At 43.9% G+C, this 18,262-nt stretch overlaps 2 protein-coding genes across 2 annotated transcripts; both read right to left on the bottom strand.

The window, feature by feature from the left end:
• Nucleotides 1–3,186: 3,186 nt before the first annotated feature.
• rhogd (ras homolog gene family, member Gd) lies at nucleotides 3,187–7,152 on the bottom strand. Its single transcript, XM_088358294.1, has 2 exons — nucleotides 7,070–7,152; nucleotides 3,187–6,490 (listed from the first exon to the last, which is right to left on the bottom strand). Exon 2 carries the CDS (start codon nucleotides 6,459–6,461, stop codon nucleotides 5,886–5,888), a length of 576 nt encoding a protein of 191 aa, XP_088214420.1. The 5' UTR covers nucleotides 6,462–6,490; nucleotides 7,070–7,152; the 3' UTR covers nucleotides 3,187–5,885.
• A 1,367-nt stretch (nucleotides 7,153–8,519) lies between these two features.
• fhdc2 (FH2 domain containing 2) lies at nucleotides 8,520–16,555 on the bottom strand. The gene is made up of 12 exons (XM_088358085.1): nucleotides 16,353–16,555; nucleotides 15,010–15,491; nucleotides 14,454–14,515; nucleotides 12,854–12,956; nucleotides 12,587–12,672; nucleotides 12,250–12,350; nucleotides 11,968–12,038; nucleotides 11,780–11,887; nucleotides 11,538–11,608; nucleotides 11,225–11,342; nucleotides 10,985–11,149; nucleotides 8,520–10,911 (listed from the first exon to the last, which is right to left on the bottom strand). The coding sequence occupies exons 2-12, from the start codon at nucleotides 15,445–15,447 to the stop codon at nucleotides 9,040–9,042; spliced, it is 3,195 nt and encodes a 1,064-aa protein (XP_088214211.1). The 5' UTR covers nucleotides 15,448–15,491; nucleotides 16,353–16,555; the 3' UTR covers nucleotides 8,520–9,039.
• Nucleotides 16,556–18,262: the final 1,707 nt, after the last annotated feature.

Genomic DNA, 18,262 nt, shown 5'->3' with positions numbered 1-18,262 from the left:
TGTTTGCCAACTTTGATACTGTTTTTAATGTTGATTTTAATATTTTTATTCCCTTATTTAGCTATCCGTGACGAACAACTTTAGAAAATACACCACATTACGACAACACCAATAAACATGTATGAATTAGCTTATATATTTTGTAAAGATGCATTCTTGTGCCTAATTATCTGTTGAGTGTATTTTCCTTTACTTTCCTTCTTTTCTCTAACTCCTCAGAGAGGTTATGCAAAGGTCATAGGCAAAAGGCTCCCCCACTGAGGTGATGGAGAAATCAAGCGATAGCACTGTTTGAACAGCCTCTTGTGGCTTTAGAGAAATTGCGCATCAACGCTGAGCCGACATCCAATCAGCCGGTCCGACTCTCCAGATTGTTTTTCACAGAGATGCTCTAACTTTAGTCACCCGTAAAGGTAGGTAAAGGTTTCCCTGCATCTCGCTACACGCTTGCACACAAATCAGCATATGATTACAAAATGCAACACATTTATCTTCAAAGTCCAATAATGTGAAGGTTAGCAGCGGCAGCGGAAAAGTTTCTCTCGCAGAAGAAGCCATAAAGTGATTCAAGGTGGCACACTAACATCACTAGCTGATACACTTTCATTAAAGGTATCGTCATTAATTACATAATTAAACAAACTCACATTTTGGTTACAGTCCAATGGACATTGTGCTACAAAAATGCAATATAATACAAAATACAAATGTCCGTTGCTAAGAGTTCTAATACAGAAATGAAAATGCTACTATTTGTTAGCCCCCCTATGGTATTTTGCATTGTTTGTTAGCATTAAGCTAAACAAACAATATTAGTGATACGTCTTCGAATTGAGTGTGCATATGCACTTAATGTTCTGCCACTCTCATGTGTAGATAGATATCAAGCACGCTGTGAATTCTGCAACCTTCGCCGTGGTCCGTGACAGTTTTCGCTTCCTGAATATTTGCCCTAAATTATTCCACCCAGCCTTCCCCTCAGCCGAAGCTCAGCCAATTTCCTTCACACCCTTCTGTGTTGCTTTGAAATCTCATTTCTCTCTTTCTACAGCACTGGAACGCTTTTGATGTGAATATGTTTTGCGACTCTTCCCAGTCCCTCGGCTTGCCCATCTTGCTTGTGTTCTTTCATCCATACAGACAAAGAACATGTGGAATAGCTTCTGATTCTTCGTGGCTTCACACATGACCTAAGACATCAACATGACCATCATGATGGTGAGATCAAAGTTTCCTCTCGTTCCTCACTGATGACTCCCTGAAATGAGGCCTTTACCAGTAGCACTGCTTTATCAAAAAAAAGGGGAAAACACAGCATGGGCACTGTGTGTTCCGCTTGAGTTGTGTGATTTTTGTTTTCTTAAATTGCCCACCTGATTACTCAGTTGTTAAGACTATAAAGCACAAACAATGGTAAAGTCCAGCGGTCCCCAACCACCGGGCCGCGGACCGGTACTGGTCCGCGGGTCACTTGGTACAGGGCCGCCAAGCCGCACCGCAATTTTTTTTACTTATTTATTCATTCTATCGACGATCAATTAATTCAGGTCAAGACGCTCGTCCCGGTCACTTGACGTTTCCCCAGTCGAGCCCGCAAAGCTAGCAAAAATGAGTAAGAATTTATTTTGATAAATATTTTAAAAAATTGGCGATTCTCTCCCAATTACATCCGTCGGTTCAGGTGAAGGCGCTTGTCTCGGTCACGTGACATGTCCCCCGAATCGAGCCTGCGAAGCAAGCAAAAATGAGCAAGAAATGTTTGGAAAGCTTCTTCGGAAAGGGAAAAAAGCCCAATGAGGAGACGGAAAATAGGATATATTATAGAAGATAGGAGGAATTAATATTGTTATTTTACATTTTGTTATGTGCAGTTTATCAAATACTGTATTGTATTATATTATTATTATTATTATTATTATTATTATTATCATTATTATTATTATCTATTCTACACTCTGGGTCAAAAGTAACCTTGGTTTGTGTGTGCCTAGGAGTGAACTCCAAAGCCATAATCTGAGGCTTATGGACATGTTCAGGTGTAGACATACATATGCTGTATTTGACTGTGACCTTTGCAGTGGAGGTCTTCCAAAGAGATTCAAGAGGTGTGTTATAATGCAGTCCCCTACCCTAGAAATGGATCACCTCAAGTGGCCCACATCTCGTTAAGCCGCTTGCCGTACATAAGCGTATTGCAAAGAATAACCTCTGCTCATCCTGTCTCATCTTCTGCTTTCATCACTCCAAGACACTTTGCCCCTTCACAATAACAATACATCAGGCACCAGCAAAAGGTCTAAACACACCACAATCGGCACTGTCGCGATTGTAAAGCAGACAGGCATGTTGCCTGGGAACGGAAATGGGTTTTAAATATTGCACCAGTGCTTTTCTAATGAGCTTGAGGTGAAGCGCAACACATCTGTCATCTCTCAGAGCCACCACCTAAAGGTCAAGGGGATTTTTCAAAGTAAACAGCTTGCAGAGTATTCTGTGCCCACCCGCTGCTGATTGAAGCAGTTGGGTGTCTGCTAAGATGATTGATGGATCTGGAAACGTTTGGGGAATACGCCATTAACTCTTTTTGTAACGCCAAGGAAAATGGTTTTGAAGAATGGCCTCATTAGTGAATGGCTGGACTTCCTGTCTGCTGTGGACATCTAGTGGCCACATAGAGTATCAGCCTCCTGTTGCTACACGCTGTTTCCAGGACAGTAGTATAGTGGTACCCAACCCCCGGACCGCGGACCGGTACTGCAGAATTCAGAATAACTCGCATTGTTTCCATTTCATTTGAGTGTGAACAATCTTTTTTATTTTTAAATGGAACAAATTCTCTCCTAAACCTCGGTGACGTAAACCTAACATTACTGATGTTATGCTGGCACGATGTTATGAGGACGAGTAAAGCTGCATAGGAGTACACAGTGGATTCACATTTATTATTATAGTATACCATTGGTTTGGTATCATTTTATTTTGTTGTATTTATCCGCCACACCTTAAAAGCCGCTCCGTGAAAATATCGTCTGCCAATAATCTGGTCCTTGGTGCTAAAAAGGTAGGGGACCGTTGCCGGAGAGTACAGTGAACCCCCGTTTAATGAAGGGGATATTTTAAGAACTCAAAAACAAATCAAGATTCATTTAAAAACAATATAATGAGGGACACTGACAATACCCAAGCTGGTTTGAATGACCATTTTATTTAGCATAATTTAAAATCATCTCACTGTTAGTTCATTTATACAAATATGCTTTGTTATATATATAACAATTACAGATCTCTACAAATCAAGTTCCCAGTGTAAAAGCGTAGTACCACGCGCGCCGTAGCAAACAGCTCTGGGACGCAGACGACAGAGAGCCCACAGGTGCATGTTCCACTTCCATCATATTATTTGAATGAAATCTGGACATCCGGTTAAAGGGGAATACAAAATATATATTTAAGGAAAAAAAAAAAAAGCTGACCACAGTTATTCTAATTGTGCACTTACATTCAACACAATGATTTTACTTAAATTTCAGCCCTTTTGCTGTTATTGCGCTTAGGTTGTTACAGAGCACAACAAACCAGTTTAATACAATTAACTCCACAGTTGAAACAGTTATTGATGCTAAAAGAAAGCAACCGCTTATTCTAACGATAAACACAAATCTTTAAACTGACAAGGCACCTTCCACTAATGCAGTTATTGCTGCACCACATCCACCAATGCAGGCATATAAACCACAGTGAGTTGGAAAAAAAAAAAAAAAAAAAAGTGTGGTTGTGGCGCACTGAGATGTCACTTCTGCAGCTGTTTTATAGAGCGCTGCAGTGTGCTTACTGGCAGGAAGAAAGTAAGGCTTCAATGACCAAATATGAAAGTCATAGCATGACGGCTTGGAGCTCTTTGCGGCATTAAAATGACAAACTTTGTCAAAGAAGCCCCACTGTGGCTTTTGGTTTGGATAAGGCATCCTGACCGCACCAACACTCCTACCATCAATCATGACAGTTTGCGTGCTGCAACATGCTGCAAAAAATGCACACCGCAGCAGTAATAGCCCTTTTTCAGTAATGAAATTATTTTAAGATAAGAAATATATATTGCAATACTGCTCACATACAATGGAACCTGTAAAGTCAGATAGCCCAAAATTAACACGAGGATGGCGGAAATGTGGGTTAATATGATGATCACCCAAACCAGAAATGCAACTTTGGGAGCAAGTTTTTGTATGCTGTTCAGCATGAAAACTATGAGCAGCATGTAGCTGGTAAAAAAAAAAAAAAAAAAAAGACAGCTAAAGACTAGCATGAAAATGGTAAAAGGCTCACCAATAATTTGTCTCCATTACCGATCTAGCTGGCATCTAGGGATGTTTGACTGCACACTTTTTCAGACTAATACTAGTGCGCATATTCAGTCTTGAGTACTCACAGTAACGATATCTCTAGCAGTTTGCATTCATGAAATTTCATTTGCGACCTTATTTTCTGACCCAGATGATGATCCTGCAATGTGTTAAATTGCCACAGTATAGCAACAACTACTGGTGAAGAGGACTTAATGTTTGATTTTGCTTTGCCTTAGTTGGTTGAGATCAGCAGCAAAAAAATAGGGCTGGTAGCAGCACGATACCGGTAGGAATGTTAAAATGTTACTTGAAACAATTGCTCCAGAGTTAAGAATTACTGACAGCGACAGCTTGACTCTGGAATACATTAATTCAGCTTACAAAGGGAGATTTTTTTTTTCTAAATTGGAAAAACTAACAGAAATTGTTCAACGTTGCAGGTTCCATTGTATTTCGGTATTTGCGGGGTAATTCATAGTCGTCTGCTAGCATTTCATGCATGGAGGCAGTCATGATGCAAGTGTGGGTTTTACCACCTTTAAGATCCAATAAACATAAGTGATTACAAAAATATATATTCCACTTTGGCCACTTAAAAACATTTGAGGAGGAACTTCAACATGTTCAGAAAATAGTTTCTGTAAATATGAAGCAAGAAGGGCATACAAAATCCATTGGCTAGCAAAAGAGGCAATATGGAGTGCATTACTTGGCTGCAACCAGCAGAGGCGCCGTTGCTGTCTGAAAGACTGAAATGCCGTTGACTATGTAAAGCTAGCTAGCTACATCTGCACTTGGCCACCACCTCCCAGCGCTGCCAAAGAAACAGGAGTTCGGAACATTCTGAGAAAACTGATCAAGGAAATGGGGTCAAAGGCCCATCTTATTCCAAGTGTCAAGGGTCATTCTTAGGCACATTTCTGAAGGAGAAGAGACCCAAGAGGGCCGTGCTACGACCTGAAGTTCTCTTTTCAACACCCCAGACTCAGCACATCTGCGCCTACTGGTAATTGACTCTCATCTAGACTTCATTCTGCCCTTTTCTGGACTCAAGTTGTTTGAATTGGGAAAAAAGGCTGCTCAGCCGTGTCGCCTAATTAATAGCCCGGGTCAAAATGCAGTTGCTTGAGACTCACGAGATGCAACCTAAGTTTAGAGTATGAGGTAGTCACTAGTTCTCCACCTAAACAACAGTAGATCTCTTCTCTCCAGTCAAATAGGGCAGCTTGGTTTAGATGGCTTGTGACAACCATGATCAGCATTTGTTTAGAAAGGCAAAGCAGGGACGCTATAAATCTAGAACAAGTGTAACGTGAAGAACGGGTAAATATCAAAATTTTAAATGCAAGAAAAATACAAGATCCACTTTTTTGCCCCCGTTTCGTCAAAGTCACTTTGGTGATGATGGCGTCGTAAGGATGAAGCCCTCCCGAAGATGAAAAAGGAGCTGAAAAGAAGTGAGCAAACTGCTCGATGTGGCATGGAAGCAGCCATCGTTCGCATCTGTGGATCTCCACAATCCAAATCCAGGAAGCGTTATTACAAGAGCACACATTTCTTGGTGTTCTTTTTCGTGACGGGATACAACACTGCTCTGACGGCCTCCGCAAACACCTCCCTGACGCCTTCCTGCAGCAGCGCCGAACATTCCATGTACTTGACGGCCCCGATTTGCTTGGCGAGGGCGTTTCCCTGCTGATGGGTGGTGGGAGCCAAACCCTGCTCCTTCAGCTTCTTCACTGTTTCCGCATCACCCCTCAGGTCCCTCTTGGTGCCCACCAGCAGGATGGGCACATTGGGGCAGTGGTGAGACACCTCGGGGTGCCACTTGTGCCTGACGTTGGCGTGGGAGGAGGGGCTGCCGATGGAGAAGCAGATGATGAAGACGTTGGTCTGAGGATAGGAAAGAGTACGCAGGCGGTCGTACTCCTCCTGGCCGGCCGTGTCCCACAAGTTGAGGCTGACGGTGCGGCCGTCCACGCTCATCTGGGCGCTATAATTGTCAAACACCGTTGGAATGTATTCTTCAGGGAAGGCATTAGTGGTGTATGAGATAAGAAGGCAAGTTTTCCCCACTGCCCCATCGCCAACCACCACACATTTTATGGTCTGCATCCTGCCAACGACCACTGGGGCTGCAGCACCTAAAGGCAAAGGACACCCGGGTAAGCCAAAATTGCTAGTTTTAATTTGATTGTCCTAAATACTGCTCGAAACCCCTAAACCTTGATGCTGACACCGCCCAACGTGTACTTCAGTCAAGCATTAATAACCCAGAACACAACCGGGCTAGCCAGGGCTAAATTAGCTAATGTCGTAATTTGGGTTGAGCATTGAAAATGGAGGACAGATTCACGCATCCAACAATTAATGACCTCTGAAGGAAAAACACAAGCAGGAATGGAAAAGCACTGAGGCGAAAGTCAGACTGTGAACTTGTGGTTATTCTCGCTCGGGGATCTTGGTAAGTACGGGCTAGGCGTTCCCCACTGGCGGGTAGCATCTGGCTAAGGAACTAGCGCTAAGGAACTAGCGCGTACGATAGCAGCTATCCACTTAGCAAACAACTTGAATGAATTTATATCACGCTACTGATTCAAAACGTCTTTTTATTAGCTGAAAACTCCCTCACGGCCGTAATGTAATATTTTCCGTATCCTAACACTTGTTTTCGACGCCAACATGAGCTTCAACGATGACATTTTAAGCATTTTGTCACTTACCGCCACTTAGCTAGCGTTCTCTTCTGCTTGGTACAGTCAATCACAGCCGCATCCGGGGAGCTGCCCAATACGTAATAGGTGACGTAAGAGAATGGTGCAAGCTGGGAAATGTAGTATAGGATTTTTGATAGTTGTTTTGCTTGACGCTAGATGGTAGTGTAGTTACTCGTAAATCGAGAGACGAGTTGAACTTTTAGGTTTGTACGGCCTAAAAAGTCTTTGTGTCGCTCACAAACAGCAGTTCTGTAGCGGAAAAAAAAAATCATATCTTACTTCACTGGTTTCTTTTATATCAAACAAATTGTTTATAAAAGAAACCAGTGAAGTGATTAAATAAAGAAAAAACAAGATGAATTTAATACAATTAAATCGTATCTTAATTAATCACTGGAGCATTGCGATAAAAATGTTCTGTGTTACTGTGGTTAGGAAGTCAGTCAAAAACAGCTTTAGTCATTAATGGTGTACGTACAGTGGTACTTTTTCCTAACTCGGGCGGTATGGGTCCAATTTTTACTCAGTTTTGTGGGAGAGTGGATGTTTCTATATGTACCCCGTGTTTGATATTTCAACAAGGTGAACTGCATGATCTGAATGTTTGAAATTCAAATGGGGATGATGGAATAAATGGGAAAAGTGTATGCTGCAAGGTGTGAATATTTGGAATTTGTAATGATGTAAAGGCCTACACAGCCTTCACATAATAATTCATCATCAATTTTATAATCCGATATATAATATATATATAATCAATCCATATATAAAGAATCAAGTACGCAACCAAATGTATTCAAATGCCGTACTCGATATTTATGGGCTTGACAAACAAAAGGAACATGAGGCATCAGGTTCTGTTCAAACCAATGAACAATAAACAAAAGCAACTAAAAGAGGGATCACTCTGTCTTGGACCACTGGACACCCACTGATGATGTCACTTTGACACACTGAGGTTAAGAGGCTAGTCCTTTGCGACACACCGGACACTCAAGAACAAAAAGTGGCACCACTTTATCGCCCTTCCCAAAAGCCTTTGGCGTCACTGCGGCCTGTGAAGAGAGAGTTCCCACTGGGACTTTAACACCCGCAGTCATGCTCTGCCTCAACCCTTTTGCCCCCTTGTTTGGCAGAAGAATCCCGTAACGTCTAAGGCATCGCCATGACGACAGCCGTCTACGTAATTGGGGCTACAGAATTGTGTTGGGATGCAACAATGAAGTGCAATTTAGAAGAAATAATGATGGCAAAATGGCAAGAGGATGATGGCAAGGTGCAGAAACATATAGTTCAGGATTCCCCAAACGGTGGTGGTAGCATCCAAAGAATAGATTTTTGGCAATTAATGGATAAACATTCACCGGGCAAATATTTGAATTTTGATGGTAAATGTAGGTTACTGCTTAATGCAGTAATGTCTGGTTTGAGAGCTACCGCCAACCAACAGCAATGAGAAACACATTTGTCCATATCGCCTTCTTTATTCATCCTATTTACATATCACATAATACAGTGAACAGCAAATGCTGTTGAATAAAGTTACGTATTCTTTTGATACAAAATATGGGGGGGGGTGTCTCCATCCTGCCTCTTCAGTTTGTGCACAATAGAAGGATACAAAGTTTGTACCAAGATGGGATGAGAACAATGTATTTTCTTCCAGCAGAGGCCTAGCTCACAGTGTACGAAATAGAAAATGTAATACACTTTAACAAGAGCACAAACTGGTCTGATTGGGCACATTGTGGTAATTGAGTTGTATCCTATTGCCTGCAAAGGATACACATGGCAAGACGAGGTAGGGCTTAAGAGGATTTACTCTTCTACTTGTGCATGAGACACATCACTTAATGTGTTGCAATTGATATCAAAATAGATCAGCTACAAACACAAGTCGAAGGTCATGGAACCGATCGTGTACAGAGATAACCAGCTCTGCATAGACTGAGACAAATGCATCAAATATACTCTTTTCACTTCCACAGTGGCTGAGTTGTACTAGTTGCTCGAAGCATTTTGGAACCAGGAATTCGTGAAGGGGTTTTCGAGGTAGGACAGGTGCCTGTGTTTGTGGTTTTAGTGTTTTTATTCCGGGCTACGGACATGACGGTTGTACGTATGGTCTTAGCTGTGGCAGAAGATGGACTGTGGGCCGGGAGAGCCTTGGCGGTAGTCTGAGTCTCAGAGTTCGGAGCGACTCGTTTTGACACGCGGAGAGGACTTCCTCTGACGAACGCCGACTGGGTCTTGCCTGAGACATTCTCTGTTGTCGGTCTCTCCGAGGTCCTACGGGTCAGGAGAGAATTTGCAGAAGTCCGTGGCTCATTTGCAGTCTGCGGTCTCTCTCGGGCACTGCCACTTCTTTTGACATCTGAATGAAGTGAGGCAGGCTGCGTGATAGGAGATGAACGCATGGACAAACGTGAGCTCTCTGGGGGGCTTGCGGACGCTATTGGGGGCCTAGTTGGAGCCTCAGTTTTGGGGCGTACTCTCGGAACACCTGCGCCATTGGAAGTTTCTGCACGTGACCCGGGTCCTCTCTTAGCCCTGATGCCACCACGTACAGGAACCTTCAAGGCGCGCCTCTCTTCCTTTGACGACGGAGAAGCTGACGTTTGCGGCTCGACCTCCCTCTCTTTTCTCCACTTGGAGCAAAGGCTCGGCCCTGGTCGCGGGCTGGGGGATGTTGGCGGCGAAAGTGCGTCGTAGGATCGGAGACCTTTCACAAGAGTGTGGCACTCTAGAGTTTCCCCCACACGGGAGTACGACCTCGCGAGCTCCTGCTCAGGCACATCCGAACTTTCCTCAGGGTGTGACTGGCTGAACTCCGGCAGGCTGGGCGGCATCCAGTTCTCCCCGACAGGTGTCAGCAACCCTTCTGTGTTTAACTGCTTCCTCAAACACTCCTCAGGCTTAGACGTAGCAGCACTTGCGTTGATCCCTCCGTTTAATGACTGCAACTCCACTTTACCTGTAGCTTTTACAGATAAAGGTGATTCTTTCTCAGTTCTCCGATTTCTCAGTGATGTGGCGCGGTTGTCACTATGAAGTATTCCACTCTTAGGCGCGGACTGAGGTTCAGAGCCACCAACTCGACAACCGTTTAATTTATTTTGAAGCAAATTATTCTTCTCAGCTTGGCGCATTCCAAAACTATGTGTCTGACCGGAGTTCTGACTTTTAGCACAGAGGGAAGGGGTATCTGCGTTTATAGCAGAAGAATTCCGAGAGAACTCACTGTTCTTGCTGGCCTTCTCCTTACACATCGCATCCTCTTTTGTTCGTCCACTCGTTTCCGATACCTGCATTTGAAGTGAAATACTCTCGGACCCGTGTCGCCCAACCGTGAACTCGGGTCCATGTTGCGAATACGATCCAACCAGAGATTCTTGAACGACCTCCATACACCGACTGATTGCCTGGTATTGGCATGACTGACTCTTGTCGCTTTCCAAAAAACTTTCTTGACCAACTGGAGAACAAAAGCCATCCGTTTCTGGAGAGCTACAAAGCACAGTGGACGTCTCGTGGTCGGACGAGCTGTTTGAGTAGCAGCTGACGGCCGTCGGGCTGCTGCCCAGCTCCGGGAAGCTCTTGTCGCTGTGCAGGTAGTGAGAGTGCCTGCGCGTGTCAGAACTTCTCAGGCTGCGACGGCTCCAGGTGTAGCTCAAGTTCTTCTCGAGAAGTCTCTCCAGCTCATCTTGGTTTTCCTGACTGTGACGGTCTCTTGCCAGGGTGTGGCTCAGGTCCAGACCAGTGCAGACAGCCACTGAGCGACGCTTTTCCACCATCTCCCTCTGACGTTCCAGACGTTTCTGCTCCTTCAACTCGCGCTCTGCATTCTCCTATAACAAAAGAGGGAAGTGTGTGGTTAAGTTTGGGACTACTTCCATAGGATAACACATTTGTGGAACTAACCTTGACAGCTTTTTGGAAGCGCTGGCAAAATAAGTCAAAGACCTTGCAGGCCTCCTCTAGTTTAAATGTGCTGTCATCCTCACAGAAAAAATCCACCAATGCTCGACTTGACATCTTCATACCCTCAACCTCATCCTCTGCCTCCTTTAGACGTTCCTCTGTCACCTGCGAGCACAAATAATCGATTTGGGGAAAACTATTGGGTGCTCTGTAATGAGGGCATCAATCAGTGAGTTTTACCTCTAAGAAAGATTGCGCATGCTGCAAAATCTCTCTCTCCGTCAGGACATTTGCTTTCAGCGCCAGGACTCGGCTTTTTAACTTGGATAAATCCTCCAACACAGACTCCTCACATAACCTGCATTTTCAACAAAGAACATTAAACAGCGTTTTACACCCTAAACCTGACTATCACGATTGACACGGTTATCTTAACCAGCAGGGTCCATGTTCAGAAAGATTTGAAGAACACCTAAATCGATCCTACGTATTACTCAAATCTTAGAATATTCATATTCATTCATTTGGATCCATGATTTGGGAAGAGACTGACCTAGAGGCGGAGCCAACGTGGCCCAGTTGACTAGGAAATGACAGTAAACTCTGATCCTTCTTCACAGCTTCCTGTGGAGACAAACAATTATTGTTTCAAATAAAATGTAATTAGTAAATGCTGAAATGCTCCCAAAACCATACACGCTGCAAACTACATATACATATGTGGGTATATATTAGGACGAGGAGTTTGGAAAATGGTTGGACGGATCCTGTTTATATGAAAAGACAAACTCTTACCATCGCTACAAAATGAAGCAGATTCATGCCTGGTTTGTTTGCTTTGGTGTCAGCTAGTTTCAGCAGTGATGAAATTCGGAATCCTGCTGCATTCCCCGAGTATCCACCCTGAGGAACCACACACAAGGTCAGATAAAAATGCAAATGCACAACTCGTGTCAGTTGAAATAAAAAAGAGGGCCACCCACAGCATTCATGTAGTTCCCTGCTTTAAGGACCAAACGGAGGATGGAGTGTAACTCAGGACAGCTCAGCAGTTCTAAGGGAGACATAAAAGAGCAAACTTCTTTTAATAAGCAAATGAGTCTTTAGAATATTCTTGAATATTCTCTTAAAACAAGATCATCTGCATTGTACGTTCTCTACTTACCACCCTGAACTAATTCTATATGGGAGTGTTCAAAAAGGGACCAAGACAAAGATCTTTATAGCGCTAGGCTCGAGTACATAACTCCCCGCTGTTACTTTACCTCTGGCCGCCTCCCTCAGACATCTGGCTGCCACACACAGAGAGGTCAGAGCTGGGTCAAACTCTTGCTGTAGGATCATGGCATCCAAACGAAGGCGAAAACTAATGGAAGGGGAGCAAAACAGTGTAGGGGGGGTGCGGATGAGTGAATAGGCACGGATGAGTGATGATGAAGACAAGAAGGCACTCCTAGTCATCACTTAAATAAACACACGTCATTTTAAGAGGAAGCACGTGAGTCACCAGCTACTCAAAACAACCAAAAAAAAGCACATTGGTGTAAGGGGGGCATGCTAGGTTTGAGAATCCAAAGCGGGGCTCAGGTGGAGGGAACGTACCTGGGGACTTCCACCAGCAGGAGCATGAAAAGATCAGGCTCTCCAAGCCAGCGACGTTCCCCGCTGAAGCTCCTCAGGCGAGATTCCTGAAAGAGAACAGATGTTGAGAAGAATCCAGCGAACCAGATTGCTGTTTAACGGTCGATCCCAATTTCTTTCACCATCATTAGACCACATCATACGATTCGGTGTAACAGTAAACTTTTTGATCATCCTAACCAGAGCCAGATGATGAGTAGTGTGTGAAGGGGGGGGGGATGACAATACCTCCTCATTGTCGGGGAGCAGCTTGCTGAGCTCCGTCAGTTTCTCTGCTCCGTAACGGTCCCCGGCTCCGTGCCTGATATCCTCAACTATCTCCTTCGCCGGCCTGTGGAAAAAATAACACAGCAAATGCGCTATGAGTATGACATCATGCAGGCAATGGGCCAACCAGACTTGCAACGGTTTCATTCTCCAACGCCCTCCTCTTTGTTTTTCACATCATCACGAGATAATGAGGCTTTTCCATTTTCTTATCAGTCAACGTTTGGGGGAGGGAGGCCGTTGGGTGACGCCAAACTGCAAACGTGTGTGTCTATCGTGCATAATGTGTCTGGAGTTTCTGAAGAAATTGATCTTCTTGACTTGTGGCTGTCTCACCCAAGTGGCACAGCTCATCTTTTCCTCTAGAAGTTTTCCGCTTACCCTCATTTTACAGCCAATCACATACTGCAACAGTCAGCACTGGTTTGATTTCAAATATTTGCCATATAAGCTTGACATTTTATAACACAGTTCACCACACAAATTCATATACTTTACAAAGATCACAATTATATTTTAGTGAGGATTTGGAGAAAGTCGAGGCAGTGTGCACATGACCCAAAATTGCCACTTTCTCATGTAGGCCAACTTGTTGAGAGCACTTCACATCTGTTCCAGTTATTTTCCATTTGTGGTACAGAAGCTTTTGGTGTGCATAACATTTGCTGATTCCGAAAAATGCCTCAGGACTTGGCTCATAGTCTTCTTATCTAATGAGATATTTTTTTATATCTAACTTTAGTACATGTGCCAATGAGAATAAGATATCAAAAGTTGTTCTTTGTCAAGAATCATTATTTATAGTTCTTTTTCATCTCATTAGATACTGCCTTAGGTGCACTTGGAGTGTATTTGGGTGACGTTTGCTCCCAGGCACTCAAAACAAACAAACTGGCAAACTCTAGGTGATGCCGTATTTCAAAGAAGCTTCATCTCCAATGACAAGTCAAGAAAGATCTGGATCAGACAAATGGGTTAGCATAAAGAAGCTCTTTTCTCATTTGGGATCATCAACATGTCTCGACAAATCCAGGTTCGAATTGACATGTTGCTTCGTCTACTCTACAGAAAGTCAACTTTTGTACAAAAACTGTATTATAACCCCCCCCCCCCCACGCAAAACATAAGGACCATAGATGTCTTATGAGGTCTCTCATAGTCTGGGGTCATCTTAACAGGAGAGCCTCTGGAGGGGCCTGAGCAGGTGTCAACTCTGACTCCCAAGCGTTAAACGTGGACACTTAAGGACATCCAGTCCATCTGTTAGGATAGGAGCACCTGTGCCCCTGCAATATCTATCGACAGGAACACACCCATGACGCTCACACCGCCCCCTCTCCCTTCAATCATCTGACACCAACGCCATGCTGTTTGATTTATGACTGTGCAAGTCAAGTGTTGTTCCCCTTGGGCGCAATTGAACATGTCTGTTTCCTGCACTACTTTCTCGTGACTAGATTGGACTAGACCTTAAGTAAAGGATGTAGTTTTAGTAGCATACTGCAGACACAGAAGAAACTATACATGAGTTCTGGTTCTAGGTAAGAAGAAAAGGGCTTACATTTTGAACTGGCGAAGAAATATCCCAATGTTCATACTGCGTTTAGAGTCCAGTAAGGAGATCTGTAAATTGCAAGTCGTGGTAAAATGAACACAATCATGCAATAAAAATCTTAGTTGCCGGAACACATGTTGGGTTGTGTTCCTGGTTCACTTGGTGGGTTAGCTGTGGATTCTGGCCAGATTAGGTTACTTTTACTCAAGGTTGGGTTGAATATTTTGACCCAGCTGATTGGCTTGAAGATTGAATTTGGGGATGTTAAAAATCTGAAGCTGGTTGCCATTTCTGACATTGTTGTGAATTGAAGGAAATTGAATGTGACATTTTGATACAGGGGTCAGGGTTCAAATGTTGTAATTTTTTTCCACCACAGCTGTACTTACAAAATTGTATTGGTATAGTTAGTTACCCCTGTTTGAATTAAATCTTTGCCCAACATGCTGGGTCAAATCCTCAACCCAATGCGGTGGGCAACCCAGCATTGGTTCTGCCCCATTTGAGTTTTGGATGACTTTGGGTTACTTTTGACCTAGCTTTTAAGAGTAAATGCACTGACCTCTTCTGGGCTGTCCTGAGGAGTTCTACAGCGAAATAGACCAGACCGTCGTCTCAAAGTGTTGCTCCTGTCCTCGGGCTTACTGTCCTTCTGGCCAAACAGCTCGTCCAGAGAATGCAGATCTATGGGGAACTCGTCCTCTCCCGGGCCTGCACCACTCCACACGCTCTTCCTCCCCTCTACCTTCTCTTTGGGGATACGCTCCCAGTTGAGCTTCCTCAGCCGGCTTCGACGAGCACTGTCCGTCCGGCTGAAATGCGATGAGGAGGCGGGTGGAGGCGGCGGAGGAGGCGGAGGGGGAGGTGGCGGTGGAGGTGCCGGGACAGGCACCGCCACCGTGCATGAATCCATGACTTTCACTGGATCGTCCAGGATAGGAGGCAGTGTTCCATGAAAGGCACGAGATTCCTTGACGGTGAGAGTCAGGTTGATAAGCATCTAATTGGTTGGAGATGTCTTTCCAAATTCGAAGGTCCACCTGCCTACACAAAAACAACAAAAATTACATCTCAGGCAATATTGAGTGCATAAATAAAAGGGAAAGCCATCAGAAGCCACAAATGACCTCAACTCACTACGAACTCATCCTCCCTTCCATTAATACTTTGGACTTGAATCACAACCTCTGCTTCAACTTTCCATGCAAATTTGTGACTTATTTAAGGCAGGGAAAGTTTATGCTGATATGACTTCTGCACAATAAGCTGTTTGAACTGCTTGTCCCGTCCTGTTCTACTCACACGCATCATGCTTACACACCCCCAGCGTGCACCGATCCCTTCTAATTAGAATAGATGAAGACACTACAGGGATGGAGAGTGATGTAATTCTAACCACACAAAATAAAAGCACAGGGTGTAGACTTGACTTTTTATTTTTTTCCGCCTCGTTATGAGAGGTTAACGGCGCAAAACTGGCTGCACACACTTGTACCGGCAGGTTTAAGCAGGATTAGTAATGCAATTAAGGTATGACTCAGAAGTTTCAGCAAGCTGGTTCAAAGACGACGTCTTAATCACAACGCGGAGTTTGGACATAAATGCTGCGGGATATTTTAATTTGAAAGAAAATGAGAACTTATGGGAAACTTTTTAAGTCTTCCACCACCTCAGCTCATTGTGCGAAGATTCTCGCTCTGTAATTTAATTTATACATGAACACAATTAATAACGTACGCACACTCCAAATGGTGTAATGACACATTTGTGAGTAATTTGAAAGCGCATTGTATATTTCTGCTATTTAAACTTCCCCCACCAAGTTTATTCTGGGATGAAATGCAGTGATAAAAATATTCCGATATTAGGATGCGTTATTGCGAGCCCAGTCAAGCGCTCACTTACCTGATATGATCGAGCGAGCAAACGACTCCAAGAGATGAATAAACACTTCAATTAAACATTTTACTCCCGCTTTTGTTTCTTCTTCGTCCCGGTGATCTAACAACAGTTCCACCCGCTGTAGTCAACTCGATAAGTAGGAGAACCGAAAAGTTGTCTTGGACGCGCAGGCGCGCTCACGCTCTGAAGCTGATGCCTTGATTGTGTCCTCCCATTCTTTCCCATGGGAGGCGGATTTAGGGGTTGTCAAGGTGGGAGTCAGTTCACTCAACTTTGGTCCACATCTACTGTTTTGTTTTTAAGTTTGGCAGTGATTTGAGCACTTGGTCAAAATCATACTGAAAGTCCATAAATTTTACTTATCCCCCCTCTAAAAAAACAGAGCTATCCTAGGGCAGCATTTATTCTGAAATTGTGGCAGGTTTGAGATCACTCCCAATGTGCAGGGGAAATCCGTTGAGCATTAAGGACCAAATAATATTTGAGTTGTTACCAGCCATCCATCCTGTTCTGCTGCTTATCCTGTGGTCATAAGTGGAGCCCATCCCAACTGACTGAGGCAAGAGGTGGAGTACATCCTGGACTTGTCACCAGTCAGTGGTAGGGCACATGTAGACAAGCAAGCAGTCACATTTACATTCACATCATTTAACCTATAAATCACACGTTTGGAATATGGTAAGAAGCCTCCGGGGGTTCAGGAGAAAACCCACAAAACACAGGGACGGCATGTAAACCCATTAAAAATCCAGAACTTTTTAAATGTGCTGATGACATATAGCATCAACATCCTTTTTCCCCTAAAAAAAACATATTTCAAAAATGTCACTGCTAATAAGAACAGAAAATATCACACCAGTTATGAATGTCAGCTGGGATTTGTACCTGTAATCGAGGACAAGCACTATAAAAAATGTAATGATACATGTCAATGGCAGTGAAAAGGCTTGATTCATTAATCGCCACCAAATCTGTGTCTATTTCAAATTTTATGTTCACTCTGCCTAAAATTTTGGAATGTAAGCGCAGGGTTAACAGACAAACCACCAATACTGTATAATGTATATCATGTTGACACTTAAGCCTCTACTGTCTCTGCAGCAGGACTGTGATCTCCACCCAGTGCCGAAGGCCTTGATCAAGCTACGAAACGTATCCTATTGAGAACCTGAGAGCAGCAGCGGATGGCTCTCAGACGAGACAAGCAATTTCCATACATCCGTCAGTTGGGGGAAAAAAAGATATCATGAGTGAAAGCCAAGAGGCTAGAAGTAGTACTGTGGTGCTGAAATGGCCCAGGTGCTGGCAGACCTGTTCCCACAATGACCTTTCGTCGGAGGTGCGACAGCATAGGTAGCCTCGTTCACAGGCACGCACTGACAAGTCGCTGTCATCGCCTCATGGTCCGCGGTAATTAGGAGGTTATGACCCCGCAGAACTGCCCATTGTTGTTGCTGTGCGCCAGGGCATGGTTGTAGCGTACCCATGCCAGAACAAACCTCTCTCAGGAAACTTCATTTTCTATTCACTCGCTCACATCCCAGCATACAGTGCAGTTCTCAGCATACAAGGAAATGCCGCTGTTGAGAGAGAACTGCTTTATAGTTCATGCAGGGCCTAAACAAGCCTGAGAATTTTTACTTTTCATGCCAGCACTCATTTAATTGACATGGTGGCAGAGATCAGCAGATATTGAGGGACTAACTTGGCATCCATCGCTTGTCTCACCAGGACGGTCCAAACTGCAGGAAGACGAAACAATCTGCAACGTGTTTTCAGGCCCTCTTTGCGTAACAGTCAGCTTCACTGCACGTGCTTCCATTATTTAGCTAATGGATGTGCATGAAGGTGTTCACGTGTGAGATTTCGATGGGAGTCTCACGTTTTTTGACCAATTCCAAGTCATTAAACTT

Source organism: Syngnathus floridae, chromosome 1 (assembly GCF_059516105.1).
Source record: "Syngnathus floridae isolate MCC-2025c chromosome 1, RoL_Sflo_1.0, whole genome shotgun sequence".
Classification (NCBI taxonomy): Eukaryota; Metazoa; Chordata; class Actinopteri; order Syngnathiformes; family Syngnathidae; genus Syngnathus; species Syngnathus floridae.
This window is presented reverse-complemented; position numbering and strand designations above follow the sequence as displayed.